The sequence below is a fragment of the Oreochromis niloticus genome, linkage group LG1, assembly GCF_001858045.2.
Source record: "Oreochromis niloticus isolate F11D_XX linkage group LG1, O_niloticus_UMD_NMBU, whole genome shotgun sequence".
NCBI classification, from domain to species: Eukaryota; Metazoa; Chordata; class Actinopteri; order Cichliformes; family Cichlidae; genus Oreochromis; species Oreochromis niloticus.
Genome location: NC_031965.2, coordinates 17,905,700 through 17,926,017, shown reverse-complemented (window position 1 = coordinate 17,926,017; position 20,318 = coordinate 17,905,700). Strand labels below are relative to the sequence as shown.

Here is a 20,318-nt window from a genome sequence, read left to right as displayed (position 1 = left end):
GTTGACTTTTTGTGAGAAGCATCTTCTTATTAGTCATTTGCATTCTTTTAAGATGGATTTTCTTTTGTTTCTTTGTCTTCTTTTTGCTTTAGCTGTCCATTATTATGATCCCTGTAGTCTACTGTTGTTCAGTATTGCCCTGTTGTTATTAGAAGCTATGAAGTTTCATTGTCATGTGCACAGTGGAGATAAACACAATGGTTTACAATGTACAGTGAAATTCTTATTTTGTCAGTCTCCCTTCACACAAAACAATTATAGCATTATAATAAAATAACAATAAAGATACAAGAAATTTACAAAGGAAAGTACAAGTAATAAATATGCAAAAGAATTAAATGAGTTTAAAGAAATACCTTGAGCAAGTTTGGAAATATATCTGTCCCAGTTTGCAACAGCAGAATATAATAATTACAGTAATAGTGAACAGTAGTGATGGGGTGGGAGAGGGTTGTGCTGACATATTCTGATGGCCTGTGGGTAGCAGCTATTTGAGAATCTTTTAGTCCTTGATTTCAGCCTCCTGTACAGTTTACCTGAGGGCAAGTGTGTGAACAGGCTGTGTTGTGGGTGTGTATTGTCTTAACAACCCTGCTACTGTAAAGTGATTTACTGTGCAGTTTTTTTTACCACATGCTTTCCTGAACAGTGTACATCTGTAGAAGTTCCTGAGGACTTTGTGCAATTTATTTAGTGTTTTTTTCAGTGGAAAAAAAAATCACACTGATGGTGTAGAAGTCTGACAAAAACTGTATGCATTAAATATGATACACTAGGCGTTAAGAGGTTAATACTTAATCAGGTCTCTCTTCTTAAATTCCCTGTCTAAGGCATTATAGTTAACTAATACTAAACAAAAAAGCTAAAAAAAAAAAAAGTTAATTAAATAAAAAGGAAAATTAGACTTTTGAAAAAAATAAATAAAATCGAAACAATTTTGTGAATTTGGAAAACTAAAATTAAATTAAATTAAATTAAATTACAATGAGGAAATATCCTGAGTTTTATTTCTTGTTAGTCTGGTAACAATTTTATTACAATACACCTAATGACGCTTTGATGAGCATGTTTATTAAGACTTTGTGTACAACAGACGTGAACTACTTTCAATAAGTTTCTGTGTTTTTATTGTACTGCTTTTCCTAAATCTTGTCCCCAGCATATGCCCTCCATACAATAATAAAGCATAAAAATCTAAAAAGATTAAAAAACTAATACTAAACTTTTTCACAACAATAAAAACTAAACTGAAATGAGAAAATCCACTCTGGAAACCAACTGACACTAGACTGAATAAAAAATAGTAGCTATTGAATAAAAAATAATTGCAAAAAACAAAACTATGTTATATCTAATACACACATACGCGTGTAATGTATGTCAACTCTAATCACCCGTGGTATCTGAGAATGTCACTGTCCGCCCGCCCACGATTGAAATATCGCGAGATGATGTGTCGGAAGCTAACACCGCGTGGGTTTCGTAACATGTTAGGAAATACATTCAATGCCCTTTAATGCCAAGGCAGAACTGCGTCTATGGCGGGACTGAAGGTAACATCAGAGACCGTGGACAACAGCGTTTGTCTGGCAGTGTTTTGAAGTGTCGCAGCGATACTTGTGCTCCTGTTTGCTAGCTCGTTTTCTCTGCCTGGAAAGTAATATTACTGTAAAACACTCCAGGTCGTCTCTTCTCGTTTTACCGCGTAAACACAGGCATGCAATGAATGAGTTGTTATTGGGTTTATTTGCATTTACTCTAAGAAAGCTAAACAAAGTCTGCTGTTTAAGTTTTTTAATGCGTATCTTCCATCTACTACTGACAGGGACCAAACCTGGCCTCGTAGACCAAAAAGCAAAACTAGTTATTGTTTACTAATAATACTTTATTTTTTGTCCATTTTAAATGCATTTTGTATTAAAACACACATGAGTGAGGTATGTGTTAGATACCACACATACCTTTATTTGTATTGTGTCTGTTTATTCAACCCCAGATTGTGTCATTGTAAACAGAGTGAGTTATCTTATTGAACTCTTAGCAGTCTGGTCACATGATGTTTTCACCCTCTGTTCAACAGAAAAAGTTAAAAGAAGCCGTGAAGGTCATCAGCTCAGGTAGCCTCCTGTTTGCATCCTACCTCACTGCGACTGGAGATGAGCGTTTCTATGCCAACCTGCTGATGCCCCTGCTGCAGAGGATTGTGGGGCCTGAGACAGCCCATGTGCTGGCAGTGAAGATGATAGGTTTGGGTCTGGTACCTCTGAACCGCTACCAGGACCCTGCATCATTGGTAAGCATGTCACAGTGCTGTCTCCTCAGTGGGTTGCACATGTTCCTGGATTCGTTTAAGACTTTGTTCTGTTTGTCTGCAGGAAGTCAGCGTCCTTGGGTTAAGGTTCAAAAACCCGATTGGGATTGCGGCCGGCTTCGACAAGCACGGAGAAGCCGTTGATGGCTTGTACAAACTGGGCTTTGGCTTTGTTGAGGTGGGGACAGTTACTCCCAAACCTCAGGAGGGGAACCCGAAGCCACGCGTGTTTCGCCTCACTGCAGATAATGCAATAATCAACAGGTGAGGTTGGACGTGCTGCACCACTGTTGGTGCTATAAAAGGGTTGTTGTATGTCTTTAGGTTGATATACCTAGCTGAAAGTAACAGGCCCATTTATTGCCAAAAAGTGATTGTTGGTTGTTCTGTGTGTGTTTTATGTCTAATAACCTTATCTTTAGTAGTAAATAGTCTGTAATCGACAGGATTTATGAAGGGGTTTTACAATTTTCAAATTTTCTCATGACTCTACATTGTTTTATGTGCTCTATAATCAGTTCACTTTTTTTTGCCTGTTAAAACATTGTTAAGGGCAGCATGGTGGCGCGATGGTTTTTCTAAATCGCCCATAAGTGCAAATGGTAGTCTGTCTCTTTGTGTTAGCCCTGTGACAGACTACCAATCTGTCCAGGGTGCACCCCGCCACTTCCTCTATGGGAAAACAATCCTGACTTGGATAGGTGGAAGAAAATGAATGGATGAATATCTTTGTAGAACTGTTAAGTTCTATTTGTTGCCATTCCTGATGCCCTCTTGGCTGGATTGCTCTTGAAAAAAAGATTTTAAATCTCAGTGAGACTTTTCTCCCGGAAAAATAAAGAATATATTAAATCTCTTTGCCGAAAGCTGATCGCAGCTTTTATCTTGTGACAGAAATGTTCTTTGTTGTTCAAAATGACAACATGTCGTTCATGAGAGATATGAGAGATCATTCACAACTGTTTAAACACAGACAACACTGCCACTGAGGGTGTGGGTGCTTGCTGTAGTATTGTCCTGAATGATAGGTGTCGTCAATCGGACAAAACCGCAGCATCAGTGCTGGTGTGTGACGTCATTTTTGATGTGCTTCCATGTTTAGGACAACGATGACGACAACAGATGTTGTTTCTTTGATGCTGCTCTTGGTCTTGGTCATTTACCTCGCCACGGCCACGTCAAAGGCACAAGCGTATGCTCATGTCAGTTTTTACCGCCATGTCAGTGAGTTTCCCAAATTACACAGAGGGCGATGATGCAACAGCTAGGAAAGAGAAAATCTTTTCTCTGCTTTTTTCACTTATATGAGTGCTGATGCTGAGGTTTTGTCTGTGTAGCGACACCTGTTATTCAGGATGATACAGCAGCAAGTATAGGACACTCAGCGCCAATGTAAATAATATCGCACACTCTTATGTAAATGCACATCACACTGACTGTTCATCAGAGGTGGGAAGTAACAAAGTGCAAATACTTAAGTAGAATTTTCAGGTATCTGTACTGTACTTGAGTATTTATTTTTCAGACAACTTACAGCTTACGTGTAATTTTAATCACATATTGGATCTGTATTTGATGTGTTTTGCAGTAATTTGGTGAATTCACAGTAAAGCTCTGTGTTGGACGGGTCCACAGTGGTGCTCATGCTTAGATTTAGGTTACATAGCAGATTGCATTTACAATGAGGATGCTTACATGAATTCACTGAATGCTAACTTTACATCTACTTAAGTGAAGAAAGTCGGTACTTTTTCAATCAATCAATCAATCAATCTTTATTTATAAAGCACTTTTCATACAAACTGTAGCACAAAGTGCTTTACATGGTTAAAAGCAGCCCCCCCCACCCCCACCCCCCAACACACACACACACACACACACACACACATACACACACACACACCTAAAGAGTAAAATTGGGCTGGGTACGTATTAGCCAAGTGAGGAAACACTATCACAGGGAGCTGTCTGCACCGGGAGCCAGTCACAGACCGCAGCCTCCAGGCTGGGCACACAGCAGGAGGGAGGCAAAGAAGCCCCCAGCCAGGCTCAGAGGACCCACAGGGCCCCAGCAGCCACGGTCGATCACAGCCCCGGTGCAGAGAACCCCCTCCGAGGAAACACTGGAGATATGACCTAATAAGAATATAAACAGGATAAAAAGATAAAATAAATAAGAGTGGGATATAATATAAATATAAGTATAAACAGAGTAAGAAGATAAAAAATGAATAAGAATACAATCAATAGGTATTAGGTAAAACTAAATGAATAATATAAATAGAATAACAGGATAGAATAAATAAGCATTAAATAAATAAGCGTTAGTTAAAAGCTAAATTAAAAAGGTGGGTCTTGAGCCTGTTTTTAAAAACATGTACGTTCTCTGCGGCCCTGAGCTCCTCCGGCAGGCTGTTCCACAGTCGAGGACCATACGACTGAAAAGCTGCCTCTCCGTGAGTATGTGTCCTGACTTTAGGGACAATCAAAAGGCCAGTACCATAGGACCTCAGGGTCCGCGAGGGTTCGTATGGTAAAAGCAGATCTGAAAGATAAGAAGGCCCAAGACCATTAAGACATTTAAAAACCAATAAAAGAACTTTAAAATCGATCCTGAAACACACGGGGAGCCAATGCAGCGATTGTAAAACCGGTGTAATGTGGGCCCGCCCTCTGGTCTTCGTCAGCACACGAGCTGCAGAGTTTTGCAAAAGTTGCAAAGGTGAAATATTCTTTTTGGGGAGACCAGAGAGCAGGGCATTACAGTAATCAATGCGACTGGTAATAAAAGCATGCATCAGCATCTCCGTGTTGGCCCGAGAGAGAATAGGGCGGACTCTGGCTATATTTTTTAGATGATAAAATCCAATTTTGGTTACATGTTTAATATGTGGGATAAAACCAAGCTCAGAGTCAAAAATAACACCCAAGTTTTTCACTTGTAGTGAAGGGCATAGTGAAAATGCCTGTAATTTAGACAAGAGTTTCTCTCTCTGAGCCTCAGGACCGATGATTAAAACTTCAGTTTTGTCCTGGTTAAGCTGTAAAAAGTTTTCTGCCATCCAAGATTTTATATCTAGAATACAGTTAAAAAGGGCATCCATTGGTCTGGTGTCATCATTTTCCACATCTGCTGTTCATATCCTTAAGTGCAGTTGCCAGTCTAATCTGGAAGCAGAGGATGTTTGCTTGTAGAAGATACTACAAAGGTAGAATGATGTCAAAAAGTAAGCCCAGATATTAGTTATACTGATACTGGCACTGGATGTTTGCAGGTCTGAGCATACACAACAAACAAGCATTAGTAATTGATCTCTGGATTTTTTTGCATTAAATTACATGTTTCTGAGATGATTACAGGTTTTTCTTACGTAGGTACAGATTTCATGCACTCATGATTTCACAAAGATGTTTAATATGATGCAGAAAGGTCAAAGGTCAACTTAACTGTCACATCATAGTGTCTTGCACAAAATTATGTGCCATAACGAACCTATAGTTTTTTTTTTGACCGTATTTGACATTTGGTCAGTTAATTACGTTCTTTCAAAGTCTTTACTAAACAGGGTGTGCCTGTCTGGACAGACATGATTTTAAGCTTCCGTTTGTCTGTTGGTACGTGCATAGAGTTTAAGCCAGTGTTTTAACAGGTTTATTTACCCCCCTCTGTGTGTAGATATGGATTCAACAGCTGTGGTTTGGCAGAAGTACACATGAGGCTGAAGGCCAGAGAAGAAACACAGCAAGGGCGAAGTAAAGGTTAGCAGATCCTCTTTGTATTCTCTGAAGTACTGTAAATGTGGCAAATGAGGCACCAGAGATTACATAGTTCACTTTCATTTAGATCTTACATAGTTTTGTTTTTTTGGTGGCTTGTGATGTGGGATGTCAGCATTAAATTATGTATAAGGTTAAATATATTTTTAATGATCTTGACCTGTCCTCATCTTGTATTTTAATCACGCCTGCATACTTACTTAAGGCTCATTTAGCACGTCAGCAGCATGTGCCCCAGTTGAGTCATGTGCCTGATGATGCAACCTGTGTCTGTGTTTTCTGAACTTTCCTGTTTGTGTGTGTGCGCATATTTGTTTATAGCTGGCCTTCCCCTCGGCATCAACCTGGGGAAGAACAAGCTTTCACGGGACGCAGGGGCAGATTATCTGGAGGGCGTGAAAGTGCTGGGCCCGCTGGCTGACTACCTGGTGGTCAACGTTAGCAGCCCTAATACACCAGGTCTCCGGGATCTACAGGGCAAGGCTGAGCTTCGCCAGCTTCTGCACACAGTAGGACTACAGAAATGATAATTTGATTATAAACACTGAGAAGCACAAACAAATCCTCACTGGCATATTGGTGCAGTGATTAATGGAAGCATGCCATGTAATACAGTTTATAAGACAGCAAAATTTCTAAGAAGCAGTTCTAACAAGCCTGAAGTTGATAATTTGGTATGATCACCTTCATTCTTCAACATAACCTGTCTATCACAACCTCACTGCTAGATGCCACTAAGTCCTATGTGCTGCTCTTTTAATGTAACAGTTTGTAGTTTTTTGTAACTTGAAGACGATGCGTTGAATCTGACCTGTGACAATTTTGCCTTTGTGTACTGAAAAATGCTTTCAACAGTGATTTGTTTCGCTCATATTTGTATAATTGATAGTATTTCTCCCGTGTTGGTTTTGCTTTAACTTCTACAGCTTCCCCAGCTGTAGTATTCCCCCCACACCCACCACCACCCTCCTCCACCTCCACCCCCTCCAGTGAGAAGCAAATGCTGTTTTCCCTTGCAGCGAAAGGGGAAAATAAGTCAAGGACAGGGTTAATGAATGTCACAGAACTGCGACATCTGTGATAAAAGCTTCATGCCCCATCAGCACCAAATTTGAGTACTCATTGGCTTCACTGGTTCAGATTGGGATCAGATTAGTGATGGGTAATAATGGAATTTTAATAATGGTAATAATGGAATTTTTAAAAAGGCATTTTTATAAACTCTCCATTAGGTTGACTGAAAACAATCAGAAAGGTATTCAAGTGGATTTGATGGGTATATGTTAGGTATTGAATGTAATAAAATCTGTTGCTCCAAAGTGTCTTTTCTGTACACCAGTTCTTGAACCCAGAGGCTGTATTTTTAGCCCTTCCTATTTCCAAGGCTTTGGATCTTATGCCGCAATAAACCATCTTTCTAACTAGTTTCCAGTCTCTCCACCTCATCACCTGACACTTGCACTATCTGCTCAGGTGCTGAAGGAACGTGACGCCCTGCAGGAAGAGCGTAAACCTCCCGTCCTGGTGAAGATCGCTCCTGACCTGACTGCCCAAGACAAACAAGACATTGCTGATGTCGTCACTGAGGTGGGAATCATTGTTATGTCTAAAGTAAAACATGCTTTATCTAAAAAACAGCCTTAACCCTGCATAAAGCTTCACATGGCTCCCTTCCTCATCTGTGCTCGGGTAACCTTGTCACTACTTCAGTAGGTTTTTGTGCTCATTGGAGCGGTGAGGAGTTGCACTTTAGTAGATGTGACATTGAGGACGGAACAGAAAGCAAATCACACTTTGTCTCTTTCTTTGTCACCGAGTATTTCACATCAGAGATCACTCGCATACATACATCAGCTCTGCTGCTGTAGGTGCTGCCACCTGTGACACCTACTTTCTATCTCCACTTATGCTCTGTGTTTCCAGCTGGGAGTGGATGGTTTAATGGTGTCTAACACCACTGTGTCAAGGCCAGAGACACTTCAGGACCCAAGTAAGTCTGAGGTTGGAGGGCTGAGTGGAGAACCTCTCAGAGACCTCTCTACTAGGACTGTCAGAGAGATGTACAACCTCACCAAAGGTACGGAGTTATATCCATCTCCATCTCCCTCAGTATCGACTGTGCATATAAAGTAAATTTCCCGTATGTTGTTATTATTGCAGGTAAAATACCAATTATTGGGATTGGTGGTGTTGCTAGTGGGCAGGATGCGATGGATAAGATCCGTGCTGGTGCATCATTGGTTCAGCTCTACACTGCTTTGACCTATCAGGGTCCACCTGTAGTGATAAAGATAAAACGAGAACTGGAACAGCTTCTTAAGTGAGTATGAAAATAACCATTAGGGCCGAGTTCTCTACTTTTAAGAGTTGTTCTTGTTTAGGACACATTTTTCTTAGAACTATTGGATGTTCTTCCTACTGCTTATAAATTTCAATTTTAGTGTAGGGACACAAGAATTGTGACTTTCTGGGCTGATGCTTGTAGAAACAGAATAGAGGCTTCAGGTACAACTTCACTTAGTTTGAAGGTGAGCACAGAAGGAAAAATAAAGACTCTGAAGACGTTAAAGCTCCAGAAACACTTGTAGTATGAAGAAACACAAACGGTGTGTTCTGTATTAACACCAATAAAGCTTTTATTCATACTATAAGTTTTGCTGAAGGTTTAAACTCTTTAGCCAAGAGTTTGGCGATAATTTATCGTTCACTCCTCCCTGTGTGTTTTATCCCCCTTTCTTTAAAGCCAGTGTAAATGCGTGTTAACATGATAACAGACATACAGCAGCCATTAGATGACATCTTTTTTTGCCCACTAACTACTCCACTATCGGTCAGCCAGGCTGATATGGGCTAATACTGATATTTAGCTGCTAGGTCGGAGGATCCTTATTTATATATGATTGTTTATAGTCTGAGACAGCAGCAATCACCAGCCCCATTCATTGCATTTTCAGAAGAACTTTCGTACATACATACAGCAACCATTTAACCAGACTGTATCACTCCTCAGTTTAATCAGTACCTTTGTTGGCATGGAAACAGCTGTGCCTAAAATCTTATCAAATAAGTTATTACAGGATACAAATTTGGAGCACAGGCTTCCATCAGTTTATTCCGGTGCATCAGTTGATTTGTCTTTTTGCTTCTCAGGACACATACTTATAACCTACACTGCTGTGTCTACTTCCACAGTGATCAGGGTTTCAGCAATGTGTCCGAGGCAGTTGGAGCTGATCACAGGCAGAGCAGATGAGTCGACTCCTAAGCGGAGCCCACCTTGAGAGATGGGGGAATGTTAATGCAGCCCGCTGTGGCTCCTGAACTGGGGTGAATCCGCAGTATTTAATATCCGTCCATCTTGATTTCCAGGGTGGAGTAAATATTATGGTCTGAAATCACAGTAAAAACCAGTAAGTGAATAATGATGAGTGTTTTATATTGTCCTAAGTAGGGATGGGTACCGGTGTCCGGTGCCATGATGGCACCAGTTCTGACATAAACGGTAGTAACCAGACCGAAAAGCAGCGCACATTTCGGTGCTTTATTTTTTCCTGAGCCAATTCTAGCCAATCATTTTACGTTTCCGAGGATAGTAGGCGGGGCCAGGTACGTACGTTCTTTTAGAGCAGAGCTACAGATTAAAAATGCCCAAGGCCAAGCAATCAAAAGTCTGGCTGTACTTCACAGCAAAAGATGCAAACTCAGCAGCCTGCAACAAGTGCTTTAAGCTGATACTGTGATACTGTCAAAGGAGGTAACACCTCAAATCTGATGAAACACCTGGCGACGCATAGCGGTTTTTTTAAAGCCGAGAAATGCGCCGTGTTTGATAGCTTGCTGCGAGACCTCACACCGTGCACATCTACTGCGGGTGTGGTGCCTGTTATCGGACCCGGCGTTAGCAACATCCCCCAAAAACCCGAAGAGTAGAGTCCTGGCCCCTAGCCCTGTCAGCGTAGCAGAAATGATGACGGATGATGATGGCAGCAGCAGCCGTTCTCCTCTGCGTGAGTAGCTTCATATTGTTCGTGTGTAATTAACGTTGAGTAGGCTAACCACATTATTACATTAATGCATGTAAGGTGAACTAGCAAACACCGTCGTAGTTACATGCGGCTGTCTTCTTGTTTGATGGCAGATACTCCCTTCACCCTGGCCAAAAAGGCTAAAATGACCAAAGAAAAAGTGGAAAACAGTTAAACATGAGAGGTTTTTGGACAAAGTTTGTGTTTTTTCCATTGTTTAAGCACTGCTTCCAGCCAAGAGTGATACCATATATGCCCTATAGCTGCAGAAAAGGCTAACATTGTTATCTTTTTACAAAAGAAAAAGCTGAACATGAGAGGTTTTTGGACCAATTTTGTGTTCTCCATTCTTTAAGCACCGGTTTGAGCACCGTTTAAGCACCAGCACCGTTTCAAAAGTACCGGTTTGGCACCGGTATCGGATAAAACCTAAACGATACCCATCCCTAGTCTTAAGTATTAAGAACCTGAGATCTGTACCTTGATTTCAGACATTCATCTTTGTTACAGTGTAACAGCACTTGGTGTTTCTCACATGCAGACCTAAACCTTTCAAGCCCCCCAACTGATTTTTAATGATGCAAACTTTTCTTCAGTGTGAAGAAAATCATTGTTTGTGATGCTGTAAACTGAAATCTGTGCAGAGTATATGACCTTGAAACATATTTGTAATGGTATTGCGCGAAAATAAAATCAAAGACTTTAAAGGCTCAGATACCATCAAGTCATTTATTTTGCTATGAAACATCACAGGAGCATCCTTGAAGGACTTGAAGCTCCACCATGAAACAGTTCAAGTTACAAAGAAGAATGCCCTGAACCTGCAACATGAGAGCGCTTTGAAACGTTTGCTGGTGACGCATTAGAAAGATTCTAGACTTATTTCTGATTCAGTGTGTAAAAGGTAACTTTTTCACTTCAAAGATCAAAACCCAACTTGTGTTCTGAAAGGTAACCAGTAAAGAAAGCCCGTGTTTATCACTATCCAGGGGATCCAATAAGCTGACTGTGTTGACTTCTCATGCTAACAAAAATGAAGTTTTACCTCATCTTAGAATCTGTTTTCAGTGCCGTGATGCTCCTCAAAGGATAAACATCTTTCAGTTTCCTTTAACAGCCTGCCTGTAGCCGTCAAGTAAAATAAATACAACACTACATTTTGCATTTGGTCAGATCACTTGGTGCTAAAGAAGATGTTGAAATGGAAATAAAAGAAACACGATTTTCCCCAAAGGTACATTCTGTGCTTACTGTGTTTATTTATTACATTTTTTTGTCAATTTAAGATCTCAATAGCTGTAAAGTGTGTGTGTGTGTGTGTGTGTGTGTGTGTGTGTGTGTGTGTGTGTGTGTACATATGATGGGGATCGGAACTGACTTGTTTTAAATATGAAATACATTGTTTTGGCATGTTTTATATAAATGTGGAGATATAGAGGTCTTAATAATGGAATAATTCATGTGGAATAGAAAAAAATGAAGGTGCAGCAACAATATAAAGGGTTCACTCTAGGAGGAACTGTACATATATGTTTTATTATAGATCCATATATGAAGTTTTTCTGGTGATTGAAGTAGTTTCAGACATGAAAGGACTCTGAGTTTTCTGTGTTCTTGACAGCAACGCATGAAGCCCTTAAGTCATGTTCCTCTCAGCTGGACTCCCACTCCTCTCTGTTCTATTAGCGGTGTTGCATCATGGCCTCCCATTGGTGTCGGCTGCTGCTTTTATAGTTATTATTGGATTTTCTCACTTATTGACACTTTGAGACGCCTTTCTATCCCGTCACAATACTGCCTGTTAATCCCAGAATAGACGGCGGTCATTAGGTACAGCCAGTGAAGCCAGAGTATCTGTGAGGATCAGCTGTGAGCTGCCAAGCACCGCCTTCTTCCTTTCCTGAGGCTACTCTAGGTCCAGACTGGGTTTTATCCCATATGTGGTGTTAGAGGGGCAGGAGAGGCGAATCCTAGCCTCCAGACAAGCAAAACTTTAAAACTGATGGCCACTTACATGCACTCTTACAACTTTGATTGTAGCTAGGAGGCAGCACTTATCTGTCCCTGAGATGGTGTTTGTGCTGCGTTTTTTAAAATCTGAACACTAATAGGAAAGGCCAGGTACATCATCTTCAGCAAGGATTAACCAAATATTGTCTTTTGTAGCTAGTGTTGTTCACAAGGCCAATATGTGGATGTAGAGCTGAAGCATTTATTTTTTTTTTTCCTGCTTGATACTGCATGCATCGTACTATTCTCCGTGGAGGGCATGTCCTTGTAATAGGACAGCGAGGGAAAAAAGGAAATTGCTGAATGAAAAAACAGTCAATTATCACAAAGCGCACAGTCTGTCTTAAAATCTGTCTGCAAAAACATTTAAAGCTCTGCTAATGCGGTAGGACGCGTGGAAGAAGAGTTCCAAGGTTTACCATTTAGTAAAATTTCAGGGTTGCAGCTTTTTTCACTGGTGTAGAAAGCAAATCATTGTTTTTAAATGAAGTGCCTAAATGTCAGATAATTATGAAAAATGCCCCAGAGCACAAAGTAGTTTTGACAAATTGGCTGTTTTACATGATTTGATCAAACCCAAAAGCAGCTAGCTGTGTGTAAAATGGCTAAATGTCACATTAGAAAAAAATGTCATTACAAAAAATGTTTTGTGAACTGTTAAATGAGTTGCCTGAAACTTTTTCTTCAGGCAAGATTTTAATGGTCCCCGAAGACGATGGTGCTGGCTTTTATCACTATTTCTCCAGCATCATTGTGAAGTTTTGGTAGATGTCTCAAGTGTAGTAAACATTCAACTTCTACACATCGGGCTGATTGTCATTAACATCTCTGTGCTCAGAGTTGCTCAGATCTGCTGTAATGCTTCGTTACATAGATTCAACAAGCTCCCTCAGAGATTTTGTTCCACATTGGTGTGACTGGATCACACAGTTGCTGCATATCCGTGATACAAGTCTGCCATGGCATAACACCCCAAATTTGCTTTATTGGGCTGAGATCTGGTGACTTTGGAGGTCATGTTAAAGAAACCAGTTTGAAGTGATATGAGCTTTGTGACATGGCGTTTTATCCTTCTGGAAGTGGCCATCAGAAGTTGGATACACATAAAGGAATAAACATGGTCAACAACAATACTCAGGTGGGCTGTGGCATTTGAAGAATGTGAAATTCAGGGTTTCAGAGTGTGCCAAGAAAATATCCTCCACATCATTACACCGCTACTGGCCTGAACTGCTTTATATGGCTGCATGGATCCATACTTTTGGGATGTTTACACCAAATTCTGATACTGCTATCTGAATGTTTCAGCAGAACTGAAGAAATGTTGGCTGGTTGGAGGAGTCTCAATCTTCTGTTGTCCAGTTTTGGTAAACCTGTGTGAACTGTAGCCTCATTTTCCTGTTCTTATCCACTATGGGGTGTTGCAGTTCAAAGTGATGTCCAGTGAATGCCAGGCCAAGTCCCCGGAACACATTTTATTATTATTAATATTCATTTATTTATTTTTACATTTAGGATGATGCAATCATAAAGGTAACATTCTGTAAATGGGGAGGTGAGGCATTTCGGAGGGATATTTGTTATGTGGCAAAGCAGAAGAAACGCTGTTTAAATTAGAGGGACTCAGAGAGGGGAAATATAAGGACCGAAGGATTCAGTGTCTTCTGGGTCGCTGGCCATCCACGAATGTTACAAAGATGATGTCGATGTCAACGTGAACACAATTTAAAATTTACCCTCAAAAGAACTCGAAGAAATTTTATAACTGACATTTTTATGTACTTGAAGACAAATTGTCTTTAATGGTTTGGCATTATTACGGCTTTATATGGTTAAATGATTACATTTGTTTTGTCCAATGTTTTTATTATATTTAAACCTTTTTATTTCTAACAGGTGCATTATAGAAAAGCATTAAAATATCACAACTGTCCATAAATACACACAATAAAGACGGTAAAGTTACCCAAACCAAATAAATTAAATATATGAATAAATGCTGGAAGCTGTTGCTTTTGCCTCCTTCCTGTTTATGCTGTTGTGGGTTGATTTGAGTATAATCTTTATCCAAAGCATTTCTCTCTCTCTGTATTTAGATTTTATATAATACATTTGTTGGGAGTCAAATAGAGTGGATTTATTTGAACCATTGCAACACATGCTTTTTTTCTTTTTTCTTTCTTTCTTTCTTTCTTAAAAAAAAATACAAAAAACATATTCCTATATGATTCAAAAGGTAAGCATCGTCATCCAGAAAGCCGCATAGCAGCCTGGAGTACGTGAAATGACATTTCCTTTAACAAGGCACAGAAAGATTGTTGGTGGAAGGTGAGGATCCACATAACATAATGTTTAACTGTGAAGCGTGTCACTGTAAAGCATCAGTCTGAAGCTTCTAAGAGTCAACATAAGAATGAACTGTGAAGAAGTCTCAAGAGAAACCCTGCCTTGGACTGCCAAACGCTGGAGATCGAAACAGCCTTGTTTTGAGGGCCATGGCTGCTAACACAGAGGAAACATGAACACTGGAATCACTTCAGAGCAAAAGCATCAAAGCCCTGCAGAGGCCCACGCCTAAGCTCAGGCTTAAATCACTCTGAAATCCACTGAGATTGCTTGAAAACAGCTTTTTCACAGATGATTTTCAGGCATCCCGATTTAGCCAAGCCACATCTGCGAGGACTCCCCCTCCCCAAGTCTACATGTGGATGTATGCATTTTAAGTCCAAATAGGATTTGCACCCGAAGGCGCTTCTTATGTACACAGTACCATAACGTTTGTGTTCTCATTGACCATATACAGTTCAGTGTGTGTGTAATCTGTATATAAACATGTGGGAATGTGAAGGTGTGCAACATCTCAGTGATACACAGAACTGGAAGCAAGAGCAAGAGAGCACTTCTAGCATCAAGAATAACTCATTACACTTGACTGTGATTTTCATTTAGTTGTTTTACTGCATGTAGGAAAAAATACTATTATTTGTTACAACATGGTCCCCACATCTTCGGGAGCTATCACCACTTTCTAATAACAAAGTAAACCTGCTAACCTAACAGATGCAAACTTGTTGCAGCTAGCAAGGTTTGAGGTTAGCATGCACCTACTAATATTAAAATTAGTCGTTGTTTTCAAATTGGCTCAAGTTGTTCTTTAAAGTTTTCCAGTTTAAAAAAAAAAAAAATCTATATATATCAAAAAGATGTGCGCATTGTTTTTCCAAAAGAAATTACCCGCTTGTTATTCTGCAAACAGAAGAAAAAGCTGAAGAAACGTCTCTGTAATAGTAAATAAAGCTTCTCCAGGCTACGTGTGCATTTCTCTTTTACACAGATATCTGAATTTATCTGTATGTCATAGAAATACAAGTGATGTGAAATAAAAAAAAACAAAGAAACGTGAAGCTATCAATGGAAAGTAAGGTGGATGTAAAGCAGCCGTGATTACGTAACTTGGATTGCTGCAGGTGCTGTCTGAGGTGTTTGTTTTCCATAACAAGCAGGACGAATGACAGGTGAGAGCGTGTCAGGTCAGGTCAAACAAATAAGGAACATGTTCTTCTCAAATCCTGCTGGTGATGTAATCTCAGCTGGATATTTGTATTGAGATATTTTTAAGCTGAGCCTGACTTATCAAAGTTACATTTGCAGAAGGATTCACTGAAGGTTTACACATTTTATAGATATTAGTTGTTTATTATCTTTTGGTTAGTTTATTACCTTGTTAAATCATGCACGTGTTGTTGCGCTGGTAGTGAACCCGGTCACAAGAGTATTTTCTAGAATATATAGCATTCAAATGAACAGAGACCAAATTAGCACTTATAGTACCAGTCATTTATGTTTTAGAGAAAAAGTAGAGTTAAAATCATTTCTGATTTTATCTACATACACAAACTGGATTGAAATAACTGCCTTTAATCTTCATATAAATATTAAAAATGAGTATTAATATGTTGTAGGATGGTGTCTGATTCAGGAAAAGTCTCTGACCTATGTTATCCGCAGTATTTATTCATTATGCAGTTCTCAGTATAGGAGTCTTTTTTGATGTCCACAGTGGGCACCAGCATTACCACACCCTCCTCCTCTTTCATACTTCATTGCATTTCATGCAAACGAGAGCTTTGTAGCAAGGGTGTTTCCAGGATTTTTTCTTTTTTCTTTTTAATGGCGTGCCACAGGAGGAAATACATATAAATACCAAATAAATGAACAATCAGACACTGCTGAGGAACATCTGCTAGGTGATGGAGATAACAACTCCAATTTAGTGTCATTGGATACGAAACACATGTTGTATTAAAGGAAGGGTGGAAAAGGAAGATGGTGGTGTGAGCACTTTAAGACCTTTGTTCATTTTGAACCTGAGTGCTGCACGTTCACACTGCAGTGTGACTGAAGGAGGACAAGTGTCCTTCTGCAGATGGCTGTTATGAAAGCTGGTGAAGCCTCTGGCTACAGGAAGTCACAGGTGTGGTGGAGGCAGAGAGAGCTATAAATCACACACCACCCTGCCCAAACCGATTACAGCTGACAGGAGGGTGTCTATACATACAAAAAAAAAACAAAAAACAACCCTACAGAGGCAGGAGGGAGATACAGCCCTGTTAGATGATCTAATTTGCATAAAATGTGTGTTATATGGGTGCACTTTGCTTTGTACTACCAAAGTTATTTTGACACAGGTTTAGTATTTTTATATAAATATTATAGCTTAGAAAATGCCTTACAGTAGCTTACAATCAGCAGCAGTTTGACTTGAAAGTGTTATCATGCCAAAGCTGATGAGAACAATTCTAAGACCTTTGAAGAATTCAGGTTTTTCAGGACTGATGCACACTTGCAATATAAGGAAACAGCTGTATATATATATATATATATATATATATCTATCTATATATAAAAAATCCAAAATCCCCGCTCGCCCCTGTGGGCGGTCTATCCTTCAAGCTCGGGTCCTCTACCAGAGGCCTGGGAGCTTGAGGCCTCTTGAGCACAGTATCTAAGCTGTTCCTAGGACTGCGCTCTTCTGGACAGAGATCTCTGATGTTGTTCCCGGGATCTGCTGGAGACACTCGCCTAGTTTGGGAGTCACCGCACCTAGTGCTCCGATTACCACGGGGACCACTGTTACCTTCACCCTCCACATTTTCTCGAGCTCTTCTCTGAGCCCTTGGTATTTCTTGAGCTTCGAGATCCTTCTTTCTGATGTTGCTGTCATGGGGAACCGCTACATCTATCACTACAGCAGTCTTCTTCTGTTTGTCTACCACCACTATGTCCAGTTGGTTAGCCACCACCATTTTGTCCGTCTGTATCTGGAAGTCCCACAGGATCTTAGCTCGGTCATTCTCCACCACCCATTTTGACCTCGGGACTTCCAGGCCATACTCGGCACAGATGTTTCTGTATACTATGCCGGCCACTTGGTTATGACGGTCCATGTATGCCCTGCCTGCTAGCATCTTGCACCCTGCTGTTATGTGCTGGATTGTCTCAGGGGCATCTTTACACAGCCTGCACCTGGGGTCTTGCCTGGTGTGATAGACCCCAGCCTCTATGGATCTTGTGCTCAGAGCTTGTTCCTGTGCTGCCATGATTAGTGCCTCTGTGCTGTCTTTCAGTCCAGCTTTGTCCAGCCACTGGTAGGATTTCTAGATATCTGCCACCTCCGCTATCTGCCGGTGGTACATACCGTGCAGGGGCCTGTCCTTCCATGATGGTGCCACCTCTTCCTCCTCATTCTTGGGTTTCTGCTGCCTGAGGTATTCACTGAGCACGCGGTCGGTTGGGGCCATCTTACTGTTGTATTCGTGGATGTTTTTTGTCTCATCCTGGACTGTGGTACTGACACTCATCAGTCCCCGGCCTCCTTCCTTACGCTTAGCGTACAGCCTCAGGGTGCTGGACTTGGGGTGAAACCCTCCATGCATGGTCGGGAGCTTCCTTGTCTGGATGTCAGTGGCTTCTATCTCCTCCTTTGGCTAACTTATTATCCCAGCAGGGTACCTGATCACGGGCAGGGCGTAGGTGTTGATGGCCCGGATCTTGTTCTTACCGTTCAGCTGACTCCTCAGGACTTCCCTGACCCTCTGCAGGTACTTGGTGGTTGCAGCTTTTCTAGCGACCTCTTCATGGTTCCCATTTGCCTGTGGGATCCCCAGGTACTTGTAGCTGTCCTCTATGTCTGCAATGTTGCCTTCCGGTAGTTTGATCTCCTCAGTTCTGACTACCTTCCCTCTCTTTGTTACCATCCGACTACATTTCTCCAGTCCGAATTACATTCCGATATCATTGCTGTATATCCTGGTGGTGTGGATCAGTGAATCGATGTCTCCTTCCCTCTTGGCATATAGCTTGATATCATCCATGTACAGGAGGTGGCTGACAGCTGCTCCATTCCGTAGTTGGTATCCGTAGCCAGTCTTGTCAATGATTTCACTGAGGGGGTTCAGGCCTATGCAGAACAGCAGTGGGGACAGAGCATCTCCTTGGTAGATCTTGCACTTGATGGTGACTTGTGCTATGGGCTTGAAGTTGGCCTCTAGTGTTGAACGCCACATCCCCATTGACTTCCTGATGAAGGCTCTTGGGGTCCTGTTGATCTTGTATAGTTCTAGGCATTCCAGGATCCAAGTGTGGCGCAGGTATATCTATCTATCTATGTATATATATATATATATATATATATATATGTATATATATATATATATATATTGATTAATGAAAACATTCTTGGCAAATGCTTTCGCTTTTCGCTTTCGCTATATATTGACCAAGGAGATGCTCTGTCCCCACTGCTGTTCTGCATAGGCCTGAACCCCCTCAGTGAGATCATTAACAAGACTGGCTACGGATACCGACTACGAAACGGAGCGGTTGTCAGCCACCTCCTGTACATGGATGACATCAAGCTGTATGCCAAGAGTGAACGAGACATCGATTCACTGATACACACTACCAGGATATGCAGCAATGACATCGGGATGTCGTTCGGACTGGAGAAGTGTAGTCGGATGGTAACAAAGAGAGGGAAGGTAGTCAGAACTGAGGGGATTGAACTACCAGAAGGCAACATTGCAGACATAGAGGACAGTTACAAGTACCTGGGGATCCCGCAAGCGAATGGGAACCATGAAGAGGCCGCTAGGAAAGCTGCAACCACCAAGTACCTGCAGAGGGTCAGGCAAGTCCTGAGGAGTCAGCTGAACGGTAAGAACAAGATCCAGGCCATCAACACCTACGCCCTGCCCGTGATCAGGTACCCTGCTGGGGTAATAGGCTGGCCAAAGGAGGAAATAGAAGCCACTGACATAAAGACAAGAAAGCTCCTTACCATGCATGGAGGGTTTCACCCCAAGTCCAGCACCCTGAGGCTGTACGCTAAGCAGAAGGAAGGGGGCCGGGGACTGGTGAGTGTCAGCACCACAGTCCAGGATGAGACAAGAAACATCCACGAATACATCACGAAGATGGCCCCAACTGACAGCGTGCTCAGTGAATACCTCAGGCAGCAGAAACCCAAGAAAGAGGAGGAAGGCGAGGAACCATCATGGAAGGACAGGCCCCTACACGGTATGTACCACCGGCAGATAGAGGAGGTGGCTGATATCCAGAAATCCTACCAGTGGCTGGACAAAGCTGGACTGAAAGACAGCACAGAGGCACTAATCATGGCAGCACAAGAACAAGCTCTGAGTACAAGATCCATAGAGGCTGGGGTCTATCACACCAGGCAAGACCCCAGGTGCAGGCTGTGTAAAGATGCCCCAGAGACAATCCAGCACATAACAGCAGGGTGCAAGATGCTAGCAGGCAAGGCATACATGGAACGCCATAACCAAGTGGCCGGCATAGTGTACAGGAACATCTGTACCGAGTATAACCTGGAAGTCCCAAGGTCAAAGTGGGAGATGCCCCCAAGGGTGATGGAGAATGACCGAGCTAAGATCCTGTGGGACTTCCAGATGCAGATGGACAAAATGGTGGTGGCTAACCAACCGGACATAGTGGTGGTAGACAAACAGAAGAAGACGGCTGTAGTGATCGATGTAGCGGTTCCGAATGACAGCAATATCAGGAAGAAGGAACACGAGAAGCTGGAGAAATACCAAGGGCTCAGAGAAGAGCTCGAGAGGATGTGGAGGGTGAAGGTAACGGTAGTCCCCGTGGTAATCGGAGCACTAGGTGCG

General features: G+C 41.6%; 1 protein-coding gene across 1 annotated transcript; it reads left to right on the top strand.

The window, feature by feature from the left end:
* The first annotated feature begins 1,437 nt into the window (after nucleotides 1-1,437).
* Nucleotides 1,438-9,619, top strand: dhodh (dihydroorotate dehydrogenase). The gene is made up of 9 exons (XM_003445747.5): nucleotides 1,438-1,553; nucleotides 2,081-2,293; nucleotides 2,376-2,575; nucleotides 5,988-6,070; nucleotides 6,410-6,597; nucleotides 7,562-7,675; nucleotides 8,012-8,165; nucleotides 8,249-8,408; nucleotides 9,281-9,619. The coding sequence occupies exons 1-9, from the start codon at nucleotides 1,539-1,541 to the stop codon at nucleotides 9,339-9,341; spliced, it is 1,188 nt and encodes a 395-aa protein (XP_003445795.1). The 5' UTR covers nucleotides 1,438-1,538; the 3' UTR covers nucleotides 9,342-9,619.
* Nucleotides 9,620-20,318: the final 10,699 nt, after the last annotated feature.